Source organism: Apteryx mantelli, chromosome 8, assembly GCF_036417845.1.
Source record: "Apteryx mantelli isolate bAptMan1 chromosome 8, bAptMan1.hap1, whole genome shotgun sequence".
Taxonomy (NCBI): domain Eukaryota; kingdom Metazoa; phylum Chordata; class Aves; order Apterygiformes; family Apterygidae; genus Apteryx; species Apteryx mantelli.
Window position 1 is genome coordinate 43,467,762 of NC_089985.1, and position 27,867 is coordinate 43,495,628.

Below are 27,867 nucleotides of genomic sequence, written 5' to 3' on the forward strand. Positions count from 1 at the left end.
AGGCTACACTGTGCTTTAACATGCACAAGGCTTTACTGTTATTACTACTACGCTTATTCTTTATTGCGATGCGGGGGGGGGGGGGGGTCAGCTTGATGCTTCACAGACCAAAACCTCTGGAGGTCCCGGCCAACTGCGTCCTGTGCTGACTCAGCCGTCGCATGGGGACGTGGCAGCCCGCGGGGCTGCTTCGACGCCCGTCCTTCGCTCTCCAGCGGCTGCCACTGGCCGGCCGGCCTGGGAGCACAGCTGCGCAGCCGCCGGGGGCCGCACATGCCGCCGCTCGGGCACGAAGGCCACACCGCCGCCGCGGGCAGCACAGACCCGCCACCCATCACACCCCCACCTGCCACCACAAACCACCCACCACACCACATATACTGCAACGCTGAACACAAAGCTCCTGTGAGTCTGAATGCACTTTTTTTTTTTTTTTTTTTAAATTTGCTCATCAATAATTGAACCTGTAATGTATATTCATGCTTTCCCCACCAAGGATGTTCTAGCTAATGCCTCCTCCCACTGTAGTTGTCCCTCAGCCCAAGGTGGCAGCAACGCCCACCTGTCCATAACTGTCAACACCAAGAATTTTTTGTTCTAATTCAAAAAAAAAAAAAAAAAAAAAAAAAAAAGAATATAGCTGGCGGTGTCATTGCAGAGATTGCTCAATGCCAGAAGCATCCTCCAACAAGGCTCCCACACAGGGGACTACTTATCATCCTTACCTTTGCTTCCAACCTTGACCCAGCCCCTCCCCTTGTCCTGCCTCCAAACAGCCGCTGCACCACTGCTGCGCCTCGCGCTGCCCGGCCAAAACCCACCTGCAGCGCCTGAACGCTTTTGCATTAGACTTTTTTTCCTGCCAGCCAGAAAAACGTACCATAGGCAGAGATCCTGCCAGTCCTGCCCAGCCACTGCAGCGGCCTGGCCAGTGTGGGACACTGCCCTGCCGCAGCTGCAGCCGCAGTTTCAACACCTAGCAGGTGCCTCCTCTGGCAGGTAAGAAATGCCTACCCTCACTTTGTGATGAACGTTTTGTGGTCCTCATGCAAAGTCCAGAGGAAAAAAGTAGGACTTTTGGAGATCCTGCAAAAGCAAGCAAACAAACTCTAGCAAGTTATAAGATATGAATATGGCTGATTTTTAAACACACCTTGTCTGGTACAAGAAAGGTTCAAAGCAGTTACCTCAGAAAAGCTAAGTTTCATTATGGATTTGATTTCCGTCTCTACTGACAAGACGTCACTGTGTCAAGCCCAGCACCACCTCAGAGCTGGCCCTTCTCAGCAGCCCCTCTGCTCTGGTCGCATGTCACAGCAGCTGTTCTGCACCGCAGCGTGCACTGAGCTGCACTGCACCACCCCTGCACCGCACTGCACCATCCCGCCCCTGCACCCTGCACCACCTCAACACTGCACCGTGCCATCCCCACACCGTGCACCGCACTGCACCATCCCGCCCTGCACAGCCCTGCACCGCACCACACAGCACTGTGTCATCCACACGCTATACACTGCACTGCACCATCCTGCCCTGCAAACCCTGCACTGCACCGCACCGCGCTGTCCCCACACTGTGCACTGCACCACACTGCACCATCCCGGCCCTGCACAGCCCTGCACCGCACCACACTGCACCGTGCCGTCCCCACACTGTGCACCGCACCGCACCCCAGTGGCCCCTGCACCGCACTGCACCATCCCATCCCTGTACTGCACCACACTACACTGCGCCGTCCCCACAGCCTGCACCGCACTGCACCGCACTGCGCCATCCCATCCCAGCCCTGCACTGCGCCGTCCCCACACCGTGCACCGCACCGCACCCCAGTGGCCCCTGCACCGCACCGCACCGTCCCCGCCCCGGCCGCCCCCCCCCTTCCGCGGGCCCCTCGGCGCACGGTGCCCGGTCCGGGGCTCCGGCAGCCGCCGCCCCCCTCCCCTCGCCGCCGAGACGGGCCGGGCCCGAGGGGAGCGAGCGGGTGGGAGCGGAGCGGGGCGGGGCGAGGCGGGGGGGCGGGGCGAGCGGGTGGGAGCGGGGCGGAGCGAGGCGGGGGCGGGGCGGGGCGGAGCGGGCGGGGCGGGGGCGGGGGCGCCGCGGTGCAGTAGCGTTTGTGCAGCCCCCGGCACAAAGCAGCAGACTCCGTTTTGTATCTAAATCTTTATTAGAACAAATCCCGAGAGCTGTAAAACAGTAAGTAACAACAAAATTAAATATTAAACACTTCAGTTATCAAAGATATTTAAACAATACATTTCTATTTCTGCACAGCAGAAGCAAACAGGTTTTAGAGCTCAAACTGTCATGTGCTCATGTTAATTTGGTTTTGGCATGAAAATAATACAACTTTAACAATCACATTAAGAACAGAAAGAAGGGGTTGGTGAAACAGACAGTAACCTCTCTTCCACTTCTCAAACCTTAAATGGCCTTTTTGTGATTTTACAATTTGGGACAAATACCTGTGAACTTTCTGTGACATAGAGTAGCAGACAATCTTTATATTAGTAGCACTGGTGTTACTTAAACATGAAGAAACAATTATATTTCTAATTTGATTACAGTGCGGTACAAACTACATTACCTGGAAAATCATCACCTGTATCAAAAATTAGAAAATTAAGGGTCATTTATAAAGCACTTCCCAAATAGCAAATAATCAGTCTAAAACTGGAGAATCAACTTTATGTTTGTGAACACACAAACACATATATTACTGCAGTGTAACATATATCTGCGAGCTCCCATTTTCATTCTTCTACCTTAAATAGCAAGAGCCCACTTCTCCCCTCAGTTACGCAGGTGCAGGATGATCATTGTAACTGAAAGCAGAAAAGACCCATTTAGAAGTTCACTATCCCATAAATTCAAGCTATAAAAAATCTACTACTAAAACTCAGTCTTACGTTATTTTTATTTAGATAATTATTTGCAACACCACCATTGTCACGTGTTTTCTGCTGGAGCATACAGAATACTTTCATGATCTGACAACAGTAACAGTGAAATTGTGTGTGCTGCAGTATTTAGAAAAGATGACAAATTTATTTCAATTATATTAATTTTATATCAATTAATTTCAAGCAAAGAGAGTATTTTTTTTCTTATCTAGCCTTTTCTGGTTTGTAGTTTACATGATGTGAATAAATGTCAAAATATAAACCGGGTAAAATAATAGCCAGTAAGGCACTTTGTCAGAGAGGACACAATGGTCCAAGCTGAGAGACTAGCAATTAGCTGGAGAGAGACATTCTACGTTACAGAAGACAGTCGATCTATTCTTTATAATCATTTCTGTGACCACCTATTTTAGAAGAATACTTAATGACTGTCTGAGAGTAAGTTTAAGCTTGTGTCCTCCAAAATCTTTTTACCATTCTACAGCGGAACATGCAACAGTAAAACATTTCATTATTTTAAATAGTAATGTTTAAAAGACTATTCAGCATCCTTAGAACACCCAATTCATAAGAATTAATCACTAAATGCTACTTGAAAAAAAAAATCAGTATAAAGATGAACCCATCTTTCTTGTTTCTTTGTTTTGTTTGGGGGTTGGGGGAGGGTCTTGTTTTAAATTTCTTTACAAAACGTGAAGGCTTGACATTAAAAACTTTGGTGTAAAACATGCAAATAAAAGCCGTCCATTAGTATGTCATAGGGAGACACAGCGCATGAAACCAGGACTAAAACAAACATGGTTGTGTGGTTACGATTATGGGTATTTTCTACCGTCTCTTGGTTTCTACATTCTGCTTGTTCAAAATCTTCAAAAGAGTTTTATTCATGTAAAAGGGTCTTTCTGCGGAGCCGGCACGTCTCTCTGTATCTTCCACTAGGAGGAAGAAGGGCAGAGTCAGCGGCCTGGCGGGCACGGCGGTCCCTCGGCCGCCTGCGGACCCCCCGGCCGCCCGGCCCCGGGGGCTTCGCTGCCCGACGTCGGCGCTTGTGGGCTGCACGCGCAGGGCGGGCGCGCGGGGCCAGGCCGGCCCTGGCACCGGGGCTGCGTACCCAGGCGCGCACCCCGCCGGCGGCCGCAGGGGTCTCGTCGCTGACGCCCGAGGGCTCAGCACCAAAGCGTCTAAAACGCCTTCTGCCATGTCCTACCTAGCCCCGCGTTCCACTCTCTAAAGTGAAGAATGGAATTTTAATTTTTATACTAAAGCAAGCAAACAAATAAAGGTCCAAATCCATAAATTTCACTTTTAGTACCTGTGGTGTAAGTTAGCAGACTCTCTCCCACAGGATTAGTTGGGAACCACTATAAATTGCTCTTAGAACATTTAAAGTGATTCTTTTCCAAGTAAATACTTGCATTACTTTCTACTTAATTGATCCATAGCAATTTATTTTTTAAAAGCCAATCTTACTAAGAAATTATTACAATTTATTTATTCAATTTATTGACTACAAAATTTACATGATATTGCTTTGTATTTTCACAGTTCTCTTAACTACATCATTAAGAAAATGGCTTTTAAATTTTCTTCTCAAAAATGTGGACCACTTACTTATATTCTAAACAATTTTCACAAAATAATGAGTGGAGCAATTTTATATATATATATATTTACTGTATATAAATAATAATGCTGTTTAAAACTTGGACTTTTAGAAATTCATCTAGCAAATGCATAGGTTTGTTACAAAAGTCTTCTAATCAAATAACTGTATACTATTTCTATTATGTTGTATTCCTAATAAACTCTATGGTTACATTCATATGACAAAAAAGCACATTGTATTCAGAAATACGCTTTTTTCCCAGTAAAACACTCAAGTCTAGTAGAGAAATATAGATTTCTTAATGCAGTTTCTTCAGCTGCAAACTAATTAGAGAGCAGTCAACCAAAAATACATTGGAGCTTGGACTGGAATCATAGTCCAGCAGCTTTTTAAATCATGAAAAGGTAGCACAAACTTCCCCCAAATTGTTGACTTAATTCTCAGAAGAGGTTAGAATTTTAGGGGGTTGAATATTCAATGTCATGCACATGATTAGATGGGAATGATGATGAAAAACCTTATCCTCCTCAGTCAAGCACCTGATTTTTGGAAGGCAGATTCAGCCCTTTCTGAAAGTCAAGTTTACTCTAAGGTATCTCAAAAGGGTTCTCAAAAATGAAGATGTCCAAAATCACTAGTTTCGTTTGAAACTGTATGCCTTTATTTTATGCTGTTTAAGTCCTAAACGGAACCACCCATTTCTGCTCCGGGGGAAGAGCTGCAGTGCGCCCTGGATCGAAGGGAACACACACCAGTGTCCTGTCACTTGCCCTGCAGTTTGCAGGCTTTGAAGATCCTACCCTGCCCATGACTCCAGACGTATGGGTGGTAATAAGTCACCTGTGCATTAACAGCACCCCAGACAAGTAGCATGAGGGAGAGTCTTTCTGCTTTTGTTGTGAATAAAGCACTCACAAACTGGAGCCATAAGTCACAAGAGCAATATCACTCTGGGATGTGGGCTGTCTGTAAATTTTCCCCCAAAATCTGAACTTAAATCAACTGGAGAAGAATTTGCCTTTCTCTTTGTGACAGCAATGGACTCCTTGGGCTAGAAAAGTATTTCCAAGAGCTGAATTCCTATGACAACAGATCTGGGAAAAATATGTCACTCCTGAAAAGTGGACAATAATGTCCTTATTCAGTACTGTGGAACCCATGAAAACTGGGGGCAGGGTCTCTGGCATGCATGACACTCATTAATGAGTTAAAACATTTTCAGTTCAGCTCATGGAAATAACAGTCTTGAAAAATGTCTTTCATTTTCTCATGCTTGAGGAATTTTGTATTTTTCTTTTTAGCATTCCAATACAGCGTAAGACTTTTTCTGTGAGCAGAGCTGTTTCTGACCTCAATAATAGTTCTATTTAAGGGAGGTTCATAGAACTGAACAGAATGTTAATGTGTTTTATAATGATAGACTTTGAACTAATAATCAGGCAACTTCAATAATCTAAACGCACACTCAATCTTTTGGAGCATCTTTCAGTAGCGATATACTTAATCCTGTGTCATTAGAAGATTCGGTTCTGTTTCTTATCTAAGTATCTTACTGCTTGAACCACTGAGAGTTTGGAGACCTAAAGAGCACATGCTTTGCCCTTAGCGTCAGCATAGTCATTGCAATGTCTCGTAAGAAGCCCTTCTGAGCTAGGCAGAGGCAACGGGAACTCCGTGTGCACATACGCAGCCAAGACTTTTCTCTGAGGAAAAACTACATTTGGTTTTCCTTTCAGCAAAGCTCAACTTCCTCATAATGTAGAGCATAATCAGAGAGTCATTAGAGATGGGGACATCAACACAAGGACATCTCTCATACACATCAGCTGAAAATGATACATTTGCCATCTTGTACCAGATGAAACCTCATTTGTGTGAGCCACAAATCATATTAAGTGCAATGGGACCTTCCCTCACTCACATCATCTTTTAAACACAACTCACAGAAAACTTCACTTTAAGCAACATCCACTGTAGTCTTCTCTGGCTACCTTCTTTGGCCCTATAGGGTACCATTCTTCATTTCTTAAAACACACAGTTGTGGATGTGATTAAAATATTACTACATTTTCCAGTGTAGGGAATCATTAATGCATGTATAATCACAGTTTAAATGGCTGTGAACCAGCTTGTACAAAAAAATACAATTATAGCACCATATTTACAAATTTAGTACCATCTGCTGGTTAACTAGAAATTCTCAAACTATTTTTTTTATGGCTAATTAGGTTATAGGGTAGTGCTTTCAGAAAATTGCCTGAATATCTTTTACAAATATACACTTATAAAAAGAAACATTATCAAAAATGCTGTCCTTTGAGACAGCAACTTGTGTTAAAAAAGTTATTAAAACATTGCTCATTTTATAGACTTAAAAAAGCTTCAAATTTACATTTTCCTTTTGATAGGCACTCTAAAAACTAAAATGTGGCCTTGTTTCACAGCTGTTAGTTTAAGCATTTACTTATCTAGTTAATTGTTACCAATGTTGCTCATTTTTTATAGACAGAAGCAAAAGGAAAAAAGAATCACCCATTAACCAGAAGCATCATTTACAGTTTTTACTTTTGCCTACTTTATACATGTGTTGCTTAAAAGTGACACTGTTTTGATGTTGAGGTTTACTGTATGTTATCCCACTGCCTTCTTAGGGCTTAGTTCCTTCTTTCCTAGAATTCGGTGAAGGCTAGCTGACATGAAGTAGGGTTTTGCTGTAGATCCATCATTTCTTTCCAGGTCTTCACCTGAATTTACACCAGCAAAAGCAGCCAAAGCAGCAAGGAGCAGCGCAGTCAGACACACACCAAAATGGGGAGAAAAGAGAGAGAGAGAGAGAGAGAATTGAAGAAGGGAAAGAGCAAAAGAACCAACATTAGAAAATCTCAAACAAGACGATTTAGCTGTATTGTTAAGTTGCTGAAGGACACCATAAAACTTCTATTTTCTCAAGCCAGAAGAGGCTTTACACAAAACACAGAGACACACACCTAGCTACTTTAAAATGACAGAAATATCTTTTTTAGTCTCCCATGTCTTTGGTTTGGCAGTATCACTGGAAGTTTTCAAAGGCTTGTGCATCCAGACTGGTAGCCAGATTTTCCAAAGGTGCCTGGCATTTTGGCTGCTTATGGCTAGAAAATTTGTCCTGAAAAGAGCTTTCGATTTATGCACTTTTGAAAACTGGACCTAAGAAGTTTTTTTGAAAACCCGACGCCATGGGTGCACAATATGCTATATGATCCCCTGACCATTACTGAATGAAGCACAGGAAGTAAAACAGAGTATGAATTGGAAATAGTGAGATGTGCGTGTTACATTTTTCCTACAGAAGGTCTTAACTAAGTCACTAAGGTCCTAACTAAGTCACAGTCCAACCAACAGCTTCCACACTGATGGGCAACCTGGCGGGAGTGCACAGCGGAGCACAGTCCCTGCATCTGCATTCCTGCAGGGGCGGGCAGCTGTACCTGCAAAGCTGAAAAGTGAGCACTGGCTGTAGGCACCTGGCCAGAGCGGTTAGAGGAAAATTCTTTATATATCCCCATGGCAGCTTCCTTTCTTCTCTAAACAAAAAGCTATTGTCCCCAGGCCAGATGCACAGAAAGTATTACAAGGCCGCCAAACACACCATTTGCCTTTCCTGACATGTAACAGGCTGCTCTGGGGCCAGGATTTCCATCTGCTCCAGAAAAGCACAATGCAACTTTCTACTCATGCTGTACACAGACGGCCAGTAGCATTACACTGTGCTCTCTGGCTCTACAGGTATCAATCAGTGGTGGAACTGTTTTTGCAAAATGCATCTATCGTGCTGGCTTCTACATCATCAGCCCTCCTATTCAAGCATTACTTATCCCAAATGATCATCTATGTGCTTACACAAATGTGACTGGATTAAGGCCAAAGACTGAGGCGAAAAATCCCTGTGAGGACCTTCGGTTGCAAAAACACCATATCTTCTTCCAGGAACTCTGTGCATAGGCCACCTGATGACACCTTTAGACCCCTCATGGGTCTAAAGCTGTTACAGAGCTGCAAAGAGAGATGTTTCCCAGGAGAAAGTAACCAGTCCGAACCAGGAGCACTCCCCTGTTGCATCGCAGAATGATTATTTGCAGTTTTCTGATGTACACTCACAACTGAATGCATTTGCTGAGCTTCACTTTAACTTCAAAAAAACCCTCAAAACTTTTTAATGTTATTTCAAGTTACAATCCCTGTCTTCAAGGAGACTCCAAAATGAAAACAGCTAAACATGACCAGCCTTTAGTTCCCATATGAGGAAAATGAGGCAGCCAATAACCTTGAGCCTGCAGAGCCACCTGAATGAAACAGTTTCTGCAGATCCCTTGGACAGTTATGGTCCCAGTATCCTGTGGCAAGTAAGGTTACGGCAACACAGTTCTTTCCTTTGCACATGTTGCTATGACACCTTCCAAACACAACGCTAACCTGGCTCCAGTGAAACAGGTCAAAATAAGAAGTGGTCTGTCTCCTACTCCCTGCCATCACTGTTAAGCCTAAATGCCTATAAATCAACGACATGCGTCTTTGGCATAAATTGAAAAGAATACTTGTTAACTTCTGTGTACCACGAAAACAACAAACTTTCTATATTCTACTAGTTTGTTAAGTTCCATTCTATTCTAAATATCACAAGTAATCATTTATTTATTTCCATTTTAGCCGGTTTCTTGGAGATGCATTTGTGTTATATCTGCCAGTATTTCTGTTTCTTTAGAACCAAAGTTCTTAACCCAAGATAAATCTGAGGTCACTCTCAACTACACATTAGTTTTCACTTTTCTGTGATATCACAAGTGAGTCTTGTATCATGCTTATGTGTCACTAGCACAAAAAGAGAACCTTTTTGTCTTCTGCATGTTTTCATAATTTTTTAAAAAAGTAAATACATTTTATTCAGCTTTAAAAAAAATCCTCAGAGATGGGGAGTACATGCAAGTATATAGCCAACTTGCCAAAGAGAAAGCAGTAAAAACAAGGAAAAATAAATATAGCATAAACAATATAAATCACCAAAAGGTGTATGGGTGTCTTTAAAATTCATGAAATGTCTTTGAACTATTGCTTTACATCACCTGGTAAGAATCTCACACTTACAGAGAAAACAGAAAAGTTTCTGATGTACAGCTAATCAGTGATACTGGATCTTCCACATAAGAAAGGAAGGAGAGGATTCTTAAACTGTATTGTCAAGCACATAACTTCTGAAAGACATGATGAGTGGAATTGATGCTATGGCCTCAAACTAACAGATTGGTAAGGGGTGCTAATCATTTTACCTCAATGTATATGAAATCACCCTCAGAACAAGTGAAGGAAAAACCTAGAGTTAGCAGGAAGTCAGTAATTTGAGTGGGACCTGGAGTAACAGCAAGAGACATAAGTGGTGAGTTAACAGTAAGGATAGACTAATAATAGATTTTTGAAGAGGGTTGAGTTTTCTCAAGAATTTTGCAAGGTTGCTTTATATATCCTAATTTGTTTACTTAGAGGTTCATTCACTTCCTCTGCCTGTTTCTGAAGGCATCATAATCCTCTGCTGTGACACACAACCACTTCCACAGCAACTAGCTGCAAAGCCAGAACTAAGTAGGGAATAGGTAGGGAATGCCATCAGGTAGGGAATAAGTAGAAGGGATCAATGAAGAGTTAAAACACTGAGCTTGTTTTCATGTGACTAATGTTATTTTCGCAGTAATAGATAAGAGAGACTAAAAAGATGTAAGAGGTGAAACAGACCCACCCTACAGGCTATTCTTTCTTCCATTGCAGTAAGGCTGCACATGAGGATACCAAAAGAATGCTTCTGACTGATTTTGTTCCTGTGATTTTTCAGCACTGCAGTATCTCCAGAACCACTCCTAACCCTAGTCCCTCGGGAAGCAAGCCTGAGAAGGTGAGTTTAACTTCAGTCATGATTCACAGGAAAGAAAGAGAATTTATGCTATCGTAAGAGAAGAATCAGTACGAACATGTTTATCTTGCCTCAGTGATTCACTGGGCATATGACGGATCAAGACTATGATTACTTAGTAGTCCCATAGTATTATCAAATAATTCAGCCAATTGCTAAAACAGTCACTGCCATTTGGACCTAGCAGAATGACTTTCATTATAGAAAAACTGTATCTTTATTTCTTTAATTCAATAAATCTAGCAAATGTCCTGCAGTGACCACAGCCTCTTCTTACAATCATGTATGAAATCTGAGACCAACTGATTTCTCTTGTGATTTTAGTATTCTCTGACTGAAAAAATTGAGCACCAGTCCCTCAGAGAGTCAACGACTGCTTGCTATTGGGGGTCCAAGAGACAGACAGTTTCTCAGATGGCATTTTGCAGGAATGTAAAGGTAACTCAGCATGATACTTTGTTCAGGGCTGTTAAGTTGAAAGCAAAGGGCCAGCAATAGCTATCAGTGAAGAACAACACATTGTATAACAAAGAATAACTTGCTAATAGCAAGAGGTTTGAGTGAATTGTTGCTATACAGGGCTGTTTACAAAGCATCCGGAAGCAAATTATTAGAGAAAGTTCTGAAAACAAAGCCAGATACTCCAGTGAGCCATAGATACCTTCCACTACTGAAACTAATGGCATTTGAATGCAGAAACACCTCTGCACTCAAGCATGCATCAAGGAGCCAGTTTGAAAAGCAGAGGCAATTCCTTCTGGTGACATGCTAGCAGATTGTGGGGAAAAAGGAAGAGGAGTAAAAAAATCACCTTATCAGTTCCTTCTTCCTGCAACCTGCAGGTATTAGTGAAAGAAAACTTAATACTTACAAAAGCAGAGGAAAAGTGTATCGACGCACATTGCATAGACGCTGAAGAATCCATGTGCGACTAAGTAGGAGCCAATAATGACAGTCTACAAAAAACAAACCACAATAAAACCCCAAATGTTAATTTGGCACCAGTGTGCCAAAGGCTGTCACAAGTCAGGAGCCTGGTCTGCTAAGCAAATTTGGGAGAATATAATTGCAGCTCTATAATTCTACAATAGGGTTACTGCTGTGGAAATGGATCACAGGTTTCTAACATACAGTAGCTGCTGGTTTTTTTCAGCTGCCAAACTGGGGCCACGTCAACCCCCATACAGAATATATCCCTAGAACACTCTGAGCTCTTTCAAAATATTCTTCTAAAAGACCACTCCTCCCAGAGATGTTCTGGCATCTACAGGGGCCCCAAAAGGAGAAAGAACTGCATCACAGGTCTCTCCCATTAGGAGCCGCACTGTCATTGGTGCCTCACCACCGGCCTTTGCTGTCTGGGGAGTCTGAGAAATGCTTAGGTGAGATCTAACCGTTCTGCAGGTGCCCCGTCTGCCTGACGGGTCTGGGGGGGCACGGCAGATTGGGGGACGGTGTGCCACCCAGAGCAGGATGGAGAAGCTGTCACCAGCATGTGCCCCAAGTGGCCTGAGCACCTCAATCTGCCCTCAGGGTCGGGTGATTAGCTGACGGACTTACCAACAATGGTACCCAGTAGTAGTTTAATGTTGGTGCTTCCTTTGCAAACACTGGTATTCTCTGCGTGAAGAAAAAGAAGGCGAGAACACCTGCAAGAAGCACAGAACATCAGTTATTCCTGGGGCGACTGTGACCTCTTAACTCCTGAGGAATGGGTGAGACAAAAATAACAGACAGTAGATCCAAGGTTGGTTTATACAAGAGCCTTTAAATAATAAATTCCTAGATATTGATTATCTCCTAGATCTGTATTCTGACCAGAAGTGAGATGTAAATGAATGAATTATCATAAAGATACTCATGGGGCCAGAAAGATTTTAATTAATTGTTTTGTTTCACCATTCTACTGGATTTAATATCAAAATTAACAAATAATGATAAACAAGACAATAACATGTGGGATAACATCAAAGACCTTTGGGTGGATCTTTTCTAAAATAAAAAAAGGTAAGTAAGTAGAATTCTGCTCGTTAGCTTTTATTACCTGAAGAAATACTTAACTATTTCCAGATTAAAAAGAGAAGTAGTAGTGCTAGGGATAAGCACAATAATAAATCTACAACAGAAAAAAGCATCTAGAACAGAAATAGCCGAAGAATTTATCCCTGAAGAGGAAAAAGGCATGAATTAATTTCAGTATTTCATGGCTTACATTTCAGAGAATAAGTTTCAAATCAAATTTGTTGTTCCAGTTTGAAAGTCATTCTACATAATGACAAAACATTTTAGATGTGGCCTTAGTGCTCATTTACAACTTTCGGTAAAAATAGAATCCAATTCTTTTTAAGTATACAGAATACGAAACATGATTATTAGTAAAATAATGTGTTAAAACTGCTGTGACAATTTAGGAAAGCCTTAAGGGAATACCGCCAACCTGAATTTCTGGAAGTGCTTTATTTTTTAAAAATCAATTTCTGCCACAGCAAACTATGAATACTATATTCTGATATTTACTGATAACCAAAGAAAACCCTATAAGGATGTTAGAAATATTTTGTTGACTTCTTTTACTACAGCTTGGAGGATTTTTTGAGCGGGCTTGAACACAGCAGAGCTTCAGGCACCTCTCCTGTAGACCCGCACTTCCTCCATTTGTGTGCGCTGCCTGCAGCCAGGTGAATGACATTTGCAGCTCTACTCAGGTCTCATGAAGGGAAAACAGATTGCAGCTGACTTACAGGATGCAAGTTTGGTTTGATCCAGCTATAAAGCTTTGGCTGTGAAGGCTCTTGTGCCAGCAATACATGCAAGAATAGTAAAAGCAATTATGGAAAAGATGCTGTCAAGAGCACACAAAAAGAGGGGGAAAAAAGAAAAAAAAAGTATTCTAGCACAGTCTTGCAAATCTTTGGACGCAGGAAGAGTTTCCTGAATAGTCAAACCCATGAGAACTTCCAGCCCTTAACTGAGTACATATGAACGTGGCATACTTGTGGGCACCAGAAAATAGAAACATACCATTCGGAAAGAACTGATTAAACTTACCTACACCACCAGCAACGAGAATTTTCCCCAGGAATAAAAGAAAGTCTGTAACTTTGTCCAGAACTGCAACTCTGTTCAGCAAAGGACAAATCATCCATGAACATCACAAAACAGACATTTGCATTCTTTTTCCTTAAATCTATGTCTAGTTTGCAAAATGTGATCAAGAAGTTGTCTTCTGCTGGTTTTTCAGACTGGTAATAAAATAATGCAGAAAAGCAACATTGAGAAGGGCTAGGTGATAGCAAACAAAGCACTGATCCTCTTGTCGAGTTAGGCCTTAATGCAGCAAAACTGCTGACAGCACTTGAAGACTGTTTATTGCCCTTACTGGTTAAAAAAACCATCATCAAAGTATCTTTATTTCAGCCTTTCTATTAGGGTCACAGAGAGGCCAGCCCAGGGGGAGGCAAAGTGCACACCAAAACAAACAGCAATGTTTGTGTGGGTGGCTCGCAGGTTTTCTGTTTCTTGGTCCCATCTGGCCACACTGCATTATTCCAGAATACGCCAAATCTACAGAACTATTTTAAGATGTCACTGTACAACACTGAAGGTGGGAGATCTCAAAGCAGAGAGACAGTCCCAGATGAATGAATGAAGGTAGACAGAAAAAATGGCAGTAAATCCACATTGCCCAGCCCTCACTGAGAGCAACAGCAAAGGAAGGGTAAGGTAGAGGGGTAAAACACGGGCTTATTGCAGAGAGTTTCTGCTCAAAATCCTACTAGACTGTCTCATCAGAAACTGCAGGTAAATAATGGCGTGGAAAATGAGCTGTCAGCCTCTTGACAGTGCTGAAGGATATTTTAATGGTGACATGCAGTACTGACTACCATGAAAGATAAGCGTTTAGCAAACATTAAAGAAAACAAACCATCATTAGCCTGTCAGAGTTCAGAATCATAACCAAAATACACAAGATAAAAAAAAATCTCCTTTGAAAACAGTAAAATTATATGTCTGTTTTTTAGCTACTGCTCACTGATGAAGAGCAGAAGCATGAAGGGCAGTGAGGCAACGGTTCGGAAGGCAGTCCCACTTTCCTGTTGCACAGGCACTACAAGTTGTGGATACCCCTTCCCTGACGCTGATGCTGGCTGACACAGTGGATGTATTCCATTCTCCCATCTCCAATCCTTTCCTCCTTTTTCTTAAGCACTGTTCCTGTGTTCCTCTCTTTCAGCATCCCCCTCCATTCCTCTCCTCCTCCCAGTCCTTCACTAAATAATTTAAACTACCGAACCTGTTTTACTGCGTCTCCTGCTTGGTAGATTGTCTGCTATTGCGTCAATGTGGCCTGCTCCTAAGTTCTTCTCCCATTCTTTTTGATCTCACTGTATTACAGCAAGAGCCAGGAGCAATGAAGAAAAGTACTGATGGGAACAGGGAGCTTGGCAGCAACCTTGGTAGTTGGGAAAAGTGCCAGGGGAGTTCCCAGCACTAGGAGAGATCTGGCTATGTTACATATCAAAGACACTGGTTTTGAAAACGAAGTACTCCCTCTTCTTTCTTGCCACTCTCTAACACCTCATAGGTTTTCTGGGACAAATTTGAATGCTTAGGTCTTTCCATTTTCCTTTTCAGAGAAAGCAAATGGACCAAAGCTCAAGAAACACACAAATAGCAGATGATGCACCCACTGATGTTTATCCATAGATCTCCTCTCAAGTGCTCCATTGCTTCCTTGGAAGCACTATTACAATCTACAAGGGTGCTGATGATTTTAAAAGAGCAATCTTAACAAGACTGTCTGTTAGATCAGACCAACTTTGCCTGGGTTACTGTGCTGGACGGCTTGCTGAAACACACTGGCCATTAGAAGTGAGGGCCATTTCTGGAGACAGAACCAGCTTAAATTAATTTTCGGAGTAGAGGTGGGAGAGGAAAGAAGTGTGTCCTCAGAGTGCAATAGCAGGAAATCTTGCCATTGCCAAGGACTGAGAGATGGTACCTTACCTCACCACATTACGCATGAGCAGAAAGAACGCCTCCTTTGCTGAGGTGCAGAAGTTTTTTCCATATATGGCAATCTGCAAAATAACAGTAGTTGTTTGATAAGTATTTTAACTAATTAGGATAACTCCTTCTGGTATCTTACTGAATGTAATGCATAGTTCTCTCTAATCTTAATTAGAAAGACAGAGCCATAACAGAACATCACCCATCTTTCCTCCCCAAAGCACGTGGTTGTGAGCATGCTACCCCTTGAGATCTTGCAGGCAACAGAGCCAATACTTTATTTTCCAAGCAGAACAAGTAAGGTACTTGCTGAGGGATTCTTCTCGCTTTGCTTGTTACTCACACTGAATTTATAGACAGCAGAAGGAAACAGGCACTTGTAGAGCAAAAGTGAGTTGACCTGTTTTAAATATCTTCTCGGACCTGACTCTGCTCTCACTTAAGAACAAATCAGGAATACTAGTATTGAAGTCAGTGGAATTCCACTGGCATAAAGTAAACCAGGCAAAGTTATTCAGGATTAAAATAATTTTTTTCTGGACTAGTGTCCTCAAGGGTAAGATATACTAAAATAGTTCTTCTGAAGTTTCTGATATTAATGCAGTCAGTTTGCCTACTGCAAACAAGACTGTCAAAAAGAATACTTCCTCTTCAAGATTGCATTAATCTGAAACACCTTTTGCGTGAACGTGGTTTTAATGGACCCATTACAGCCACCTCTGAGAAAACAGATCTATGATTGTAAAATTCTTTCACCAAAAGTGCTTCAAGTAAAAACATCGTGGGCTGAAAACTGTGTATATTTATTTAGGTGAAAACCTGAAATTTCTCTTCTGGAAGCCAGTTAGGGTTATTTTAGAGTAACATAACAGCACCTGTTAGTAGAATTTATGTTTTTGACTTCCAGGGACAAATACAGATACCACCTGCCTTCTGACTTTCTTATCTAAAATACTGCCTTTTAACAGAAGTGTTAAAGTGTTTCAACATGCAATATGAAACAAGCCAGCTCTCCTGTTGAAATCAAGATTTGAACTGTTGATTCAGAAGGGAAGTTAACTATTTATGCCATCCCGTTCCACTTACTTGGGGGGGGGGGTGAAAGGGGATGAGAGACAACAGGTACAGGCAAGAGGAGAGGCTGAGTTTACAAGGAAAAAAAAATCTCACTTTTTCATGGTAGGACCACATGCATTCCCTGAAAACTGACTTAAATCCTATTATTTATTCAACAGATTCAAACAACGATGGCTGTTAACCAACCAGTAGTGGCTAGGGTATTTTAGTGTCCTGGACAGGGGAGACCACATGCTGAGAAAGCAAATACATACCATGATGTAGGCATTTCTGTTTATAAATTTTAAGAATTTTTCCAAACACCAGAAACAGCATTTGAGGCAGCAGAGTAGAAATCTAGTGAAGGAGTTTTGTGTACCTGAAAAAAAAAGGAGAGTACAGCATACAGAGAACTCATGAACAGTCTTCAGAACATAGAAAGCTATGCAGAAGGAAATCTTGAATTGCAGCAAAAGCAGAAACATTATTTCTTTTCTTCTAGGCATGGACTCTCTTTCATAACAAAATTTAGCTCACTAGCTTTCAATTAGATTGGATTCAAGTCCTGCTTGAACGCTTACATTAAGCTCCCAAGGATATATATTCCATTTGGGTAAATTAAAACAGATTCATGGGCTTCAAATGGAACTGCAATGGCTAATAATAATGTGGGATTTGGCTCTTAAGATAATCATAGCTGAAGAACCATCCTGGGAAATGAAGGAAATCATTTGTTAAAGGAGTTCTTAATAACTTAGAGCAGATTCATAAATCTCACCTTTCAGTTTGTGATCCAAGTACTCCAAGATTACTCTAATAAGCTGGACAATTGCAAGAATTAAGGCTCCAAACGCCAGTGAACCTGTATGGTATCTAATACAAAATAAATGCTATTTAATGGTTAGCATTCGCAGCAGAGTTAGCTCTGATTATACTTCAGGTGTTATCACAATGGCACAGCACAGGCATTCCCTACCAGCAGAAGATACCCCTTAAAATAAAACCAAAGCCTGTGCCTGAGTGTAAAGGTGCTCCTACCTCAGGCTGCCTAGGGTGCATAGTACGACTCAGATCATTACGGCTCATCTGCTATCAGCCAACCCCTCTGAACAGTTTTGGAAGAGAAGCAACTGTTCTAGAATGATGGCGATCCTCGCTTGGACAGAGTATCCGTGGGACACAATTACACCGGCCTGGCTACGATGTGGAATGGGAACTAGCTCTCTCTTATCTAAGAGAGTCTTTGTGTACCAAAAGATGGTTATAATTACACTACTCTTACAACTATGATTTTTAAATGTTTACAGCTTAACTGTAATTAGTGAACTAGTAAAGTAAACTATTAAACTAGGTACTTAATGACTCAGGATATCACCTCTGAGTTTACAGGAAGTGATGAACTGCTAATAATGAGAAAGGCTGAGCCTCTAATGACCACGCTCTCCTGCCTAATCAATGCCATTTGATATTCTAAGCCCTGTTTCCCTAGGTGTAAAAAGAGCTTTAAGAAAACGCGACAAGACTCACAACCAGCTTCACAATCTTACCGTATTGCTCGCCCAAATGAAGAGAAGAGCGGCCACAGTGGAATATCAGCAGGTTTCCGAAAGGCCCAGTAATAAGAGGCAAAGGCACCAGCAAGGGTACACTGACCCAGTGCAATTGCAAAGTTTACCAGCCAAAGAAAGACAAAGGCATTGGCTAACTGAAAGATGAAGATGTATTTATGGTATAGGCTTTCTCCTCCATAAAATGCAAAAGTACACTGAGCACCCGGACAAAGTTTGGTCACGTTGGTTGTGTTAAAAGTCTGTATAGAAAGAAAAAAAATCAACATAATAATAAGCAATGAATACTCTGTATAAAGTCTCTGAAGTTTAGTGGTTTAATACAAATCACATATATTCAGATGTTTCATTAGCTCTTTCAACACTGCACTCCAATAGTTTTTAAACTATTTACATATCTAAGGGTTCATATTAATGTCTTAGGCAGGTGCTATATTTTGAACTATGCAGTTAGCAAGCAGGGCTGTTCACCACACAAACGTTAAATACCACCAACAGTTCTGCCTGAAACCTATACAAATTGAATCTGAATTTCAGAAATCTACTTTTAAGATACCTAAACTACTCAGTTTCATTAAAGAAAAGATGTTCAGGTAAAAAATATTATTTATTTAAAAAACAGAGGCCAAATCTGCAGCTTGGGTAAATCACCATTGTTGAATTGAAATCAACTGAGTCAGGACATTTTATACAAGCTGAGGATGCAGTCACAGCTTCCCTTACACATCTCAGAGTATTAAAACAGGAGTCATCTTTAAAGTTGAATTACTTTTTCCTATTTCTGTTGTTCATATCACGTATTTGCCCAGCATGGGCAATGAAATGACAACAGTCCATTTCTAATCCCTTTCTTTTTCAGTGCTCAGGCATCAGCAGAGTGGGGAATCGTTTGGGATACAGATACTATAGCATTCCATTGAAATTTAAACACCTAAAGATAACCGTACTGACATAACATTTCATAAATACTTCTGGTTTTCAAAAAATACTTGAATTCAATCCCACAGTCAAGTCAAAACATTTGACTTTAAAAAGTCAAATATTTTGGACCTTCATAAAGGTCACTGTTGTGCTGAGAAAATCCCAATATTTATTTGGGTCTCTGCTTCTAGAATATGGCTGGTCCTTGGGCAAGTTTGAGGCCCAGCTTTTAAAATCTTATGTTGCCTTTTGCAGACCCCAAAACAGAAGCCTCAAGAATTCGAGAACACCCCTGAAAATAAAAACAACTTATCTCTGTGTCTCTTTCTCAGCCTGTAAAATAGAACTATTAGTATCTAGTTGCCTCACAGGACAGTTTAGCAGATTAATTAGTGCATCTCTGTAAATCGCTTTGAACAAAGAAAGCATTATCTGAACAATAAGTACTATTCGCAGATTTAACATGAGTAATCATTGCTTTAAAATATGCACATTTTCTACTAGCATTGCACAGGGACTTAATATCAATTAAGAAATGCAATTAGCATACCCTTTTATTAGAGGGAAATACTAGTTACACTTACCTCTGGGTCACAACTCAGGTTTGCATACTTGCACAGTGTTTGATTAGCCATTACCTTATATACAGGCTCTCCTGATGTAGCCAGAAAACTGAATGAACTGTTTTAAGGAAGAATCACAGAACTGTAGACTTGGGGCAACTTAAGATTCTGCAGTGGGGAATCACTAGCTCTAAAGAACTTGTGCAGATAACAGAAAAATTGCTCTTGTTATGCAGGGATGTATATGAAGGGCCGACAGACCAGACTGAATTCTCTCATTATCTAGAAAACTAAGGCACACCCCACCTCTGAACTATGATAACCCCTGCCCAGAACAGGCAAGGGAAATAACCTTGCAAGTTGTCTCAGCCTCTCCTATATACCTAGCTATGGCACGGCAAATCACCCAGTGCATCTTTGTCAGTTCATGTTTTAGTGGAAGCAGACACAAAGCATAAGGTAAGTTAACATTGTCCTGAACAGCAACAGCTGAACATGTTTGCATGTAAAGGAAGAACAATTTGTTTTCAGAAAGCAAAACTTCCCCTTTCTGATACCTTGTCAACCCTTGCTGTTCCAGGAACAAACAGTCGGTGGTTGCTGTTGTGCATTTTAGAGAGGACTCAGTCCACTGTATGTTCTTTCATTCCTTTCCTACACTTTTCTGAACAAAAAATCACCTGGAGCTTCCCCAGCTAAATAAGAGACCATTAACATGTGGCCTGTTGTACATGCAGTACAGTAAAGGCCATATTCACTCTTTGCTGAGGGCCCTATTTTACCCCTTAAAGCTAACCTTAGGTAGTACATAGAGCCTTGTATAATCCCCCTGCCCTAGCATGAATTTCAGTCCAGTTCTTTTTAATGAAATTAAAATCCACTGTCAGATTTGTACATCACATTTGGATGTGCAAGTGAGGAACAATATTGCATCAGCAGAGCAAGTGCTAAGTGACCAAATAGCCCTCTTGATACTGGTTGGTTAAGGTGATATAGCAGAGCACCATCTAGTCTTGCGGAGCAGAAGACCTCTCCAGACAGGCACACAGACAGAAGGATACACAGCTGTCACAGCCCAGTAGGAAATACAAATTGCAATGAGTAAGAAGGTGACGATTGGGTAGAACAATGTAGACATTATATAGCCAATAGCCCTGTCAAGGAAACAAAATATATCAGAAAGCTACAACAATTTAAGAAACAAGCTTTTTATCAGTCATCTGTCATGATCCTTTTTACTTTGAGCTACGTATTGATACTGGCAACATAATCTAGTGCTGGGATCTCAGAATACTGCTGATTCTGTCTTCAAACAGCTTCTCATCTTCACTGTGTTACTTCTACCACTCCTCCTTTATTGGCAGCAGTACAGGCATCTTCATCTATCTGCCACATTCAAGTCTGTCTCCTACTTCTGGTTGCTCTTTTTCCACTCCTGCTTCTCAGATCCTGGTCTTTCCAGGTCATAAACCCATTTCAATCACATCTTCTTGTGCCTGCTGCAGACATCATCCTTTATTTCTATGTCCCACTCAGCTCCTATGCTCTCCCTTCTGACCCTATGCAGCCTGAAATCACCCCTCACCACTTTGCCTTTGAGAACTCTCTTCCCAGGCCCTTTCCTGCCCTAAGTACTAGCTACTTTGGCTTGGGGACATTTGACCTGTCTGTGCATTCTGACACCTTCCTGAATGTGCCATAAATGGGTGACAGGGGCCTTTGGCTGTTGGCACACAGAAAGAATAAAGGGCTTTCTACTGTTAACAGCTTGGAGAGCTCCCTTCTGCATCAAGGCAGATGCTTCAGAGGCTGATGAAGAGGCTACGAACAGTTGTGGCTGGAACGCGACCAGCCGGTAGGAGCATGAGCATGCTAGCTCCTACTCTGCCATCGAGCGACACTGCAGCCCCTCTGGCTAAACTGACTGCAGCTATCTCACAGGCGAACACCGTTAGCTGGGTATCTATCTCACTTGGTGTAATGTTGAAGAGCATGTGTTTTTTTCACTGAAGCCTACAGGCTGGTTCTCTTTATAGTCCTCTCATATACCTCTTCCCATTCCTCTAATTTCTTTCCAGTAATTTCTTTCTCCGAGTCTAAGGATGTAATAATGCATTAAGAGTCACGTAAGAGGACACAACCTTATGCTATCTGAGAAACAATCACCACATATTAACAGTGTTCAGCAGTTCATGGGAGGCCTTGTTAGCTTCTATAGTAAGACCATGGACAGTTACTCCAACAAACTGATTGTTAATTGTTCCTAACTATGGATTTCAAGTCATTTATTTGTATTATAAATTGTGATGTTTTTGAGAGAACAGTTAAAAGGTTAAAGGTATTGAAAAACATTATTTGATTCCCAGTCATTAGCAATTAGTTTTTCATATTCCTGAATACAGGGCATGGTCTGTTAAGTCTACAGTAATTATTCACAGTTTTTCATTATACATAAAAATTTCACCCTCAAGTGACCTTTCCACACTGCTAAAAAACTAGACAATGTTTTCACTTCTCAGGAGGAAGTTTACGAAATTTCTGAGAGCTTCTATCTGTCAAGGTTGTGAACAAAAGTGTTGCAGAGTGTTAAAGAGCTCCTGGATTTTAATCAACAGGCACTAATGAGTGGAATCAGGGGTAATGCTACGGTCTACATTAGTAGTCGCAGACGACCTCATCAACAAAGAACTGGTATTTCTTACACTGTTCTACTCAGTAATCCCCATGCTGTGCTTCACCCTGCAACCTTCTGCCCTTGGTTGGGCAAGACAAAACTCAGGAAGAGTGTACCCTAGAGGTCATTTAATAAAGTTAAAGATATATTAAAATCAGACAAACATACCTACTGCCTTCCTTCAACAGTGCAATAGCAATCCGTATCCGATTCCTCAGGAAGATTAGCATCAATATGATTATGACCTCAACAACACAAAGTATTATCACTGTAAAACAAAAAAAATAATAAATTTTTCAGGAACCAAACCAATATGTTAACTCTGTAAATTGGTAGTATCGTCTGCATATTTTATAATACTGTTCATGAACTCCATAAAACTGTCTGCTAGAGCAGTTCTCTCCTTCTCTCACTGCACCTGTCAGCCTTCAATCCCACTTCATAAACTGGTAAGTCCTAGTGTAGGGAAATTCTACATGCAGGAGTTAGTCAGAATGTGTAGGACCCTAACATTAGCATTTTTAATTTCAGAAGAAAAATGGAACATACCATCCTTAGACAAAGATAATCATTCATTTAAAAAAAAAAAAAAAAAGACTAGCTTTTGGCCTTAATACAGTTTACCCTTAAATTCTATTATTCATAAACAAGCATTTTCAATGTTCATACTTTACTGCTGCTGTATGTAGATGCAATAAAATAAACAAAAAGTAGATGGAAAGTCAACTTTGCACCCAAAGTTTATGACTTTTTTATAAAGAGTACATTTCTATGATGTATATTATTCCAACATTTAGATGCACTTAAATCAATAGGTTTCTGTGAACATTAACTTAGCATGCATTCCTTTCATCTCATTTTAAAAAGGAGAGGCTAGGACAGGGGTCTTTGGGGCAGATTATTTTCACCTTGCAGTAGTGCTGCTGGAATCATACTGACTTGCTCTGAGGTCAGAGATCTGAGAGTGATGTCCCAGAAGGTTCCCCTCAGTTAAGAGCAGTGTTTGAACCAGAACTCAAATCTAGTTCAAAGTCAGCTTCAGTCTGATTTCTATCTGTGTTAGTTCAAAACCGACTTCTGCTGAAGAAAGTAAAAAACTTCTCTAGACTTTAACAGGAAAGGACAGGGTCCTTAATGCCTGAAGCACATCTCCTCTGATCCTGAGACACATTCATTAATTTCGGGTGCTTCAGGCAGTCAGGCAACATCTAAATAGCCCAGCAGTGGTACGTATGGTTGCATACAGTGGGGCCTGTCTCCTCCAGCTGAAATCAGGAAGCATTTGGGGAGAAAAGCAGAGGGGATAGTATTCCTGCATCTTGGCTTGTCTGGAGGTTATCACTGGGAGATGGGAATTGGATTCTAGGGCCCACAGCCTAGACAGCCTCAGAATCCAGACACAGATATTCACAGATGCTGTTAAATCACAGCCCCAGGTATTATCAGCACCCCTAGCCATCAGAATGACACTTGGCAAGTAACCACTGTGGTGCTTAGAGCCACAGACTTTGTTATGATAGGTTTTTATTACCTGGACTTCAGCACCTATTTTGAGATGATTCCCCACAAAAAAACACAGAATCCAGTTTCTTTAAAGCTGTTCTCATTCCAATTCAGCTCTGTTAAGTTAGTGTAGTTTGTCCCATACATTGTGAAAAAGGAAAGAATATCCATTCCAGATGAGTTGTGGACTAGGATGGAGGGACCTACACTTTCTTTATGGATATTTAACTGCTCTGCTGCCTGACTTTGGACATGTCATTTCATTCCTGAGTACCTCAATTTCCTTGGCCGCAAAGGATACTGACCTCTACATAAACTATGCACATCAGTTGGTAAGAACGGGCCAGGCCAAGACCTTGGAGAGTTATTGGGGAAAACATGGTACTGTCATAATACCCTCTAGGGATAGCATACTAAAAAGATTTGCCTCAACAATACATAGAAGATGCCCCATTAGCTCAATGATCCAAACATACAGGTAAATGAAAATATCATGTAGAGAAGAGATTTAAGCAGTAAAATGCTGCTCCATTAATTTAGCTACCAATAGGGAGAGGCAGTATGTTATATCTAGGTGTATATATATATCATGTTCATCATCCTATTCATACTGTCTGTGTGCCTTCGAATAGAGTAGTAACAGCAGTGTGATTAACATCTGCCATATATTTGTTCTCTCCTCTGCTCCTCCTTCCCTGGGGAGGGATGTGTATGCTGCAGGCTTTCTTGTTCCTCTAGGCATTTGTTTTAAATACACATGTTGTTATCTGCCCCTGCATGAGAAGGCAATGAAGCACTTGAAATTAAAGGTGATGAAATTCATGACGGTTCATTCCACGGTCTCGGACCAACCTTCAAGAAAATACAGTGACCTGGTTACAGAGAGTCCTACAAAGATGTGTATTGTTATCGATAACTCTGTTTATGCTTCTGGCACCTTCACAGAGGGCAACAGACAAATGGGGAGAGAAAAATGCGCTTCCTCCTGCAGCTTCATCAGGACTAACTCAGTTATTGCCATATACTTCCCCATTATGAAGACTGAAGGTTACAGAAGGGGGGTGCTGATAGCATGAGCATTCTACTTACTTCACCGCGTGACATATTTCAAGGAGGAGACTTAACAAGGCAGAAACCATAACAAGACAGTGATTAGTTCTTGTGAATATCCATTAAGAGATACCAAATTTAAAGGGCACTTACTAAATGCTAACCATGTTTGCCTCAGTTGCAGGTACACTCTGAAGTCTGTCTGGAATCCAATATCATAAACAGTGAGGTCAGATCCAGGTATTCCCTTGAGATGACTATACTCCCAGTAACAATGCCAGGTGCCTTTTAAAAAACAATCAGTAAAAAATGAGAGTTTCTGAAGAGTGCAGAGATACAAGTTGAAAAAATAGAAATGTTTTACGATCAAAGTGTTTTTTCCTCAGCATGTTAGGTAGCAAAAACCAGAAATGCATTACTATGAGACTAGCAAATTATAAAATCACATCTATAGAAAAGAAATATCAAGCATTAACAAAAAACAGCCTAAGAGGCTAGCAGATTGCACCTACCATATCCTATAATTCCGATCACACCAAAGATGAAGATCCAGAAAAGGACCCCGGCTGTGAACCTTAATAGCACAAGGAAGAGCAGACTCACAACCATTGCAATGAACAGCCCACTGGGAAGACAGGAGACAGAAAGATAAAGAAAAAAAGTGTGAGAGCCTTCACTTTCTTGCAATGCCTGTTTCTCCAAATGAGGGTCACTTCATCTCACATGAGAAGGATTCAAAAAAATGTATTTCAAAATCTTTCAAAATGTATTTATGAAATATGTCCTCTTGAATATCATCTGCTATTGGAAACCAACAGCTTATTTATGATAATCTCACAGGATAGAGCCAGAAACATTTGAACATACTAGGTCCTCAGCTTGGCTGAATGGGACTAGTGCACTGCCTTTTTGGTCATTTACAGCAGCTGAAGAATGAACTGCCTTTTTCAGGACATGGTCTAGTCTGCAGTACAGAAAGTAAACTGGAGAAGTATCTGTATGGGTGTGGAGCTTACAGTTTTATGTCCCCTACTTGAAAAGAAACAATGTCAGTAAATTGTCATTCTAAAAGCTTTCCTAGAAAAAGATAATTAAATTTAGGAAGGAAAACAGTGACTCTGTCTGCCCATCAGAACAAGGAATGATCAGGGCATTGTGATACATAAAAAGAAAGTGGTAAGAGTTGACTTTCCTAAAGGCCCAATGTTACGCCATTATAATAGGCATCTACAGAGCATCTTCTCTTTCTCTGGTCTGCGGTAAGGAAATAATCATTGTGATTTCACTCCCAGAAAGTAAGTCAGAAAAGGAAAAAAATGACCGCAAAAGGCCATTTTACTCAGTGAGGCTTCCAATCGTAAAACAATATGAATAATAACCCCCTCCAACAAACATTCAGCTGAGATGCTTCAGAGAATGTTTCACTTCTCTAAAGTTTTCAGTAGATGTTGAAAGAATGTTATATTAGTACAGACTTATAAAAAAATTTTAAATCTCTTTTTACCTGTGTTCAGTAACTTTTCTTCTAAATGTTCCCAGCTTATTTTGCTTGTTATCAAAGAAACAAAATGGGTCAGCCTGATCGTAATCAACCAAAATCACTGAGAAGTCTAGAGCAAACTAAGTCAGGTAGGCAGAGGACCAAGAAAGAGAAGAACATCAGCTTATCTGGAAATTTTAAACCTTAAATCTTAGCCCTTTAAAGGCTTCCTAGCATGACATATTTTCCCTTCTGAATGACTTGTTTGAAATTTAGAAGATGTTCCTCAAAAAACCCTGCAGTTTTGGACCTTATGGCTGCTTAAGTACAGACAATTGCTTAAATCTCTTTAGACATACATGAGTCCCTGTAACACCAAAATTAAGTGCATGGTAAGAACTGTCCTCAACAGACCTATTGCCTTTAACTGAGGCTTGAAAGCTGCAATTCTTTTTGGGTATGCTAAAAAGACTAGAGGAGTTCCATACTTAATTTTTAATCCAGCCTCCTTTGACTACCAGCCCTGCATTGTCATCACCCAAACTCTGGCACAGCAAATGTTTGGCCAGAAATCACTTGATGTACTCTAAAGCAAAGTGTGAAGAAAATTCTATCAAACTACTTCAGAAATAGCAACAAGTCTTTAAAAGGAAATCATACTGGAAATGTGGAAATTGGCTCTCAATATTCAGAATCTCTGTTCAAACATGGCCAGTTCTCTCTCCAGCCTGTTTAGTGACGTCTCCTTGAGAAGAATCTGCACCATAAGCCTGTTCCTACTGATTTCAGTAAGAGATCCAGACATAGAACTGAGCCTGCTGAACACCAGTGTGGGTTTCTTGCCACTGACTACTGTGGGCACAAAATCAGACTACAAGAAAGCTGTCCTCCTGCCACTGCCTGGGACAGCTTTAAAAGCTGACAACTCATATTTCTCAACTGACTGTTGAAGCTACTTTTTTAATAATTCTTCACATGCAGTTTATTATCTAAAGTTCACAATTTTATTGTTTTATGAGTGGAGTTTCATCCAGGGTTGAACAATGTATGCTTAACATGTGCATGTTCTAGGTTGTAACCTGGCAAAGACTTCTGCTTCTGTTTAAAGTGATCAGCATGCTGGTCCATCAACGACACTACTAAGTGGCTAAGAATGCATATATACTTAAGCATTTGCATGGACAGGACAGTTGCTTCTTTTGTTTCAGTGCTGCATTTTTACTAATTGGTGATTAGTGAGTATTAATTGCAAGATGAAGACAATACCGTTCAAAGCTTTTCATTCTTGCTGTTGCTTTGCCCACTGCATTGGCAGTAGAAGATTTATGATGGTTTTAACTATATTTTGCAGGCATGAATTTAGAAATCACCTGTTAGATGTACATACTAATGGCACTTATCAAATGTAATTGGTCTGAAAGTCTCTTAATTGTGGTTTTTTTTGGTTTTGGAATTACCACACAGATGGATTCTGCAATAGAAGTCAGAGCCTACTTTTTTTCTGCCAGGTAAAATATCCACAAACTGCATCAGAACAACTGATACTCTATGTGTATGCTGTGCTATCCTTACCTAATGCATAGAACCATGACAGCATT

The 27,867-nt window shown here is 41.0% G+C and overlaps 1 protein-coding gene across 1 annotated transcript in view; it reads right to left on the minus strand.

Moving 5' to 3' along the window:
* Nucleotides 1-2,158: 2,158 nt before the first annotated feature.
* Nucleotides 2,159-27,867, minus strand: part of SLC44A5 (solute carrier family 44 member 5) — a 132,811-nt gene continuing 107,102 nt past the window's right edge. The window contains exons 10-22 of the mRNA XM_067301408.1: nucleotides 25,302-25,414; nucleotides 24,943-25,074; nucleotides 22,405-22,504; nucleotides 20,624-20,716; nucleotides 19,584-19,671; nucleotides 18,058-18,320; nucleotides 17,289-17,383; nucleotides 16,786-16,889; nucleotides 15,452-15,525; nucleotides 13,493-13,563; nucleotides 12,005-12,093; nucleotides 11,316-11,400; nucleotides 2,159-3,835 (exon numbers count right to left, since the gene is read on the minus strand). Coding sequence (XP_067157509.1) covers nucleotides 3,729-3,835; nucleotides 11,316-11,400; nucleotides 12,005-12,093; nucleotides 13,493-13,563; nucleotides 15,452-15,525; nucleotides 16,786-16,889; nucleotides 17,289-17,383; nucleotides 18,058-18,320; nucleotides 19,584-19,671; nucleotides 20,624-20,716; nucleotides 22,405-22,504; nucleotides 24,943-25,074; nucleotides 25,302-25,414 — 1,414 coding nt within the window. The 3' untranslated portion in view covers nucleotides 2,159-3,728. The remainder of the gene's footprint in view (nucleotides 3,836-11,315; nucleotides 11,401-12,004; nucleotides 12,094-13,492; nucleotides 13,564-15,451; nucleotides 15,526-16,785; nucleotides 16,890-17,288; nucleotides 17,384-18,057; nucleotides 18,321-19,583; nucleotides 19,672-20,623; nucleotides 20,717-22,404; nucleotides 22,505-24,942; nucleotides 25,075-25,301; nucleotides 25,415-27,867) is intronic.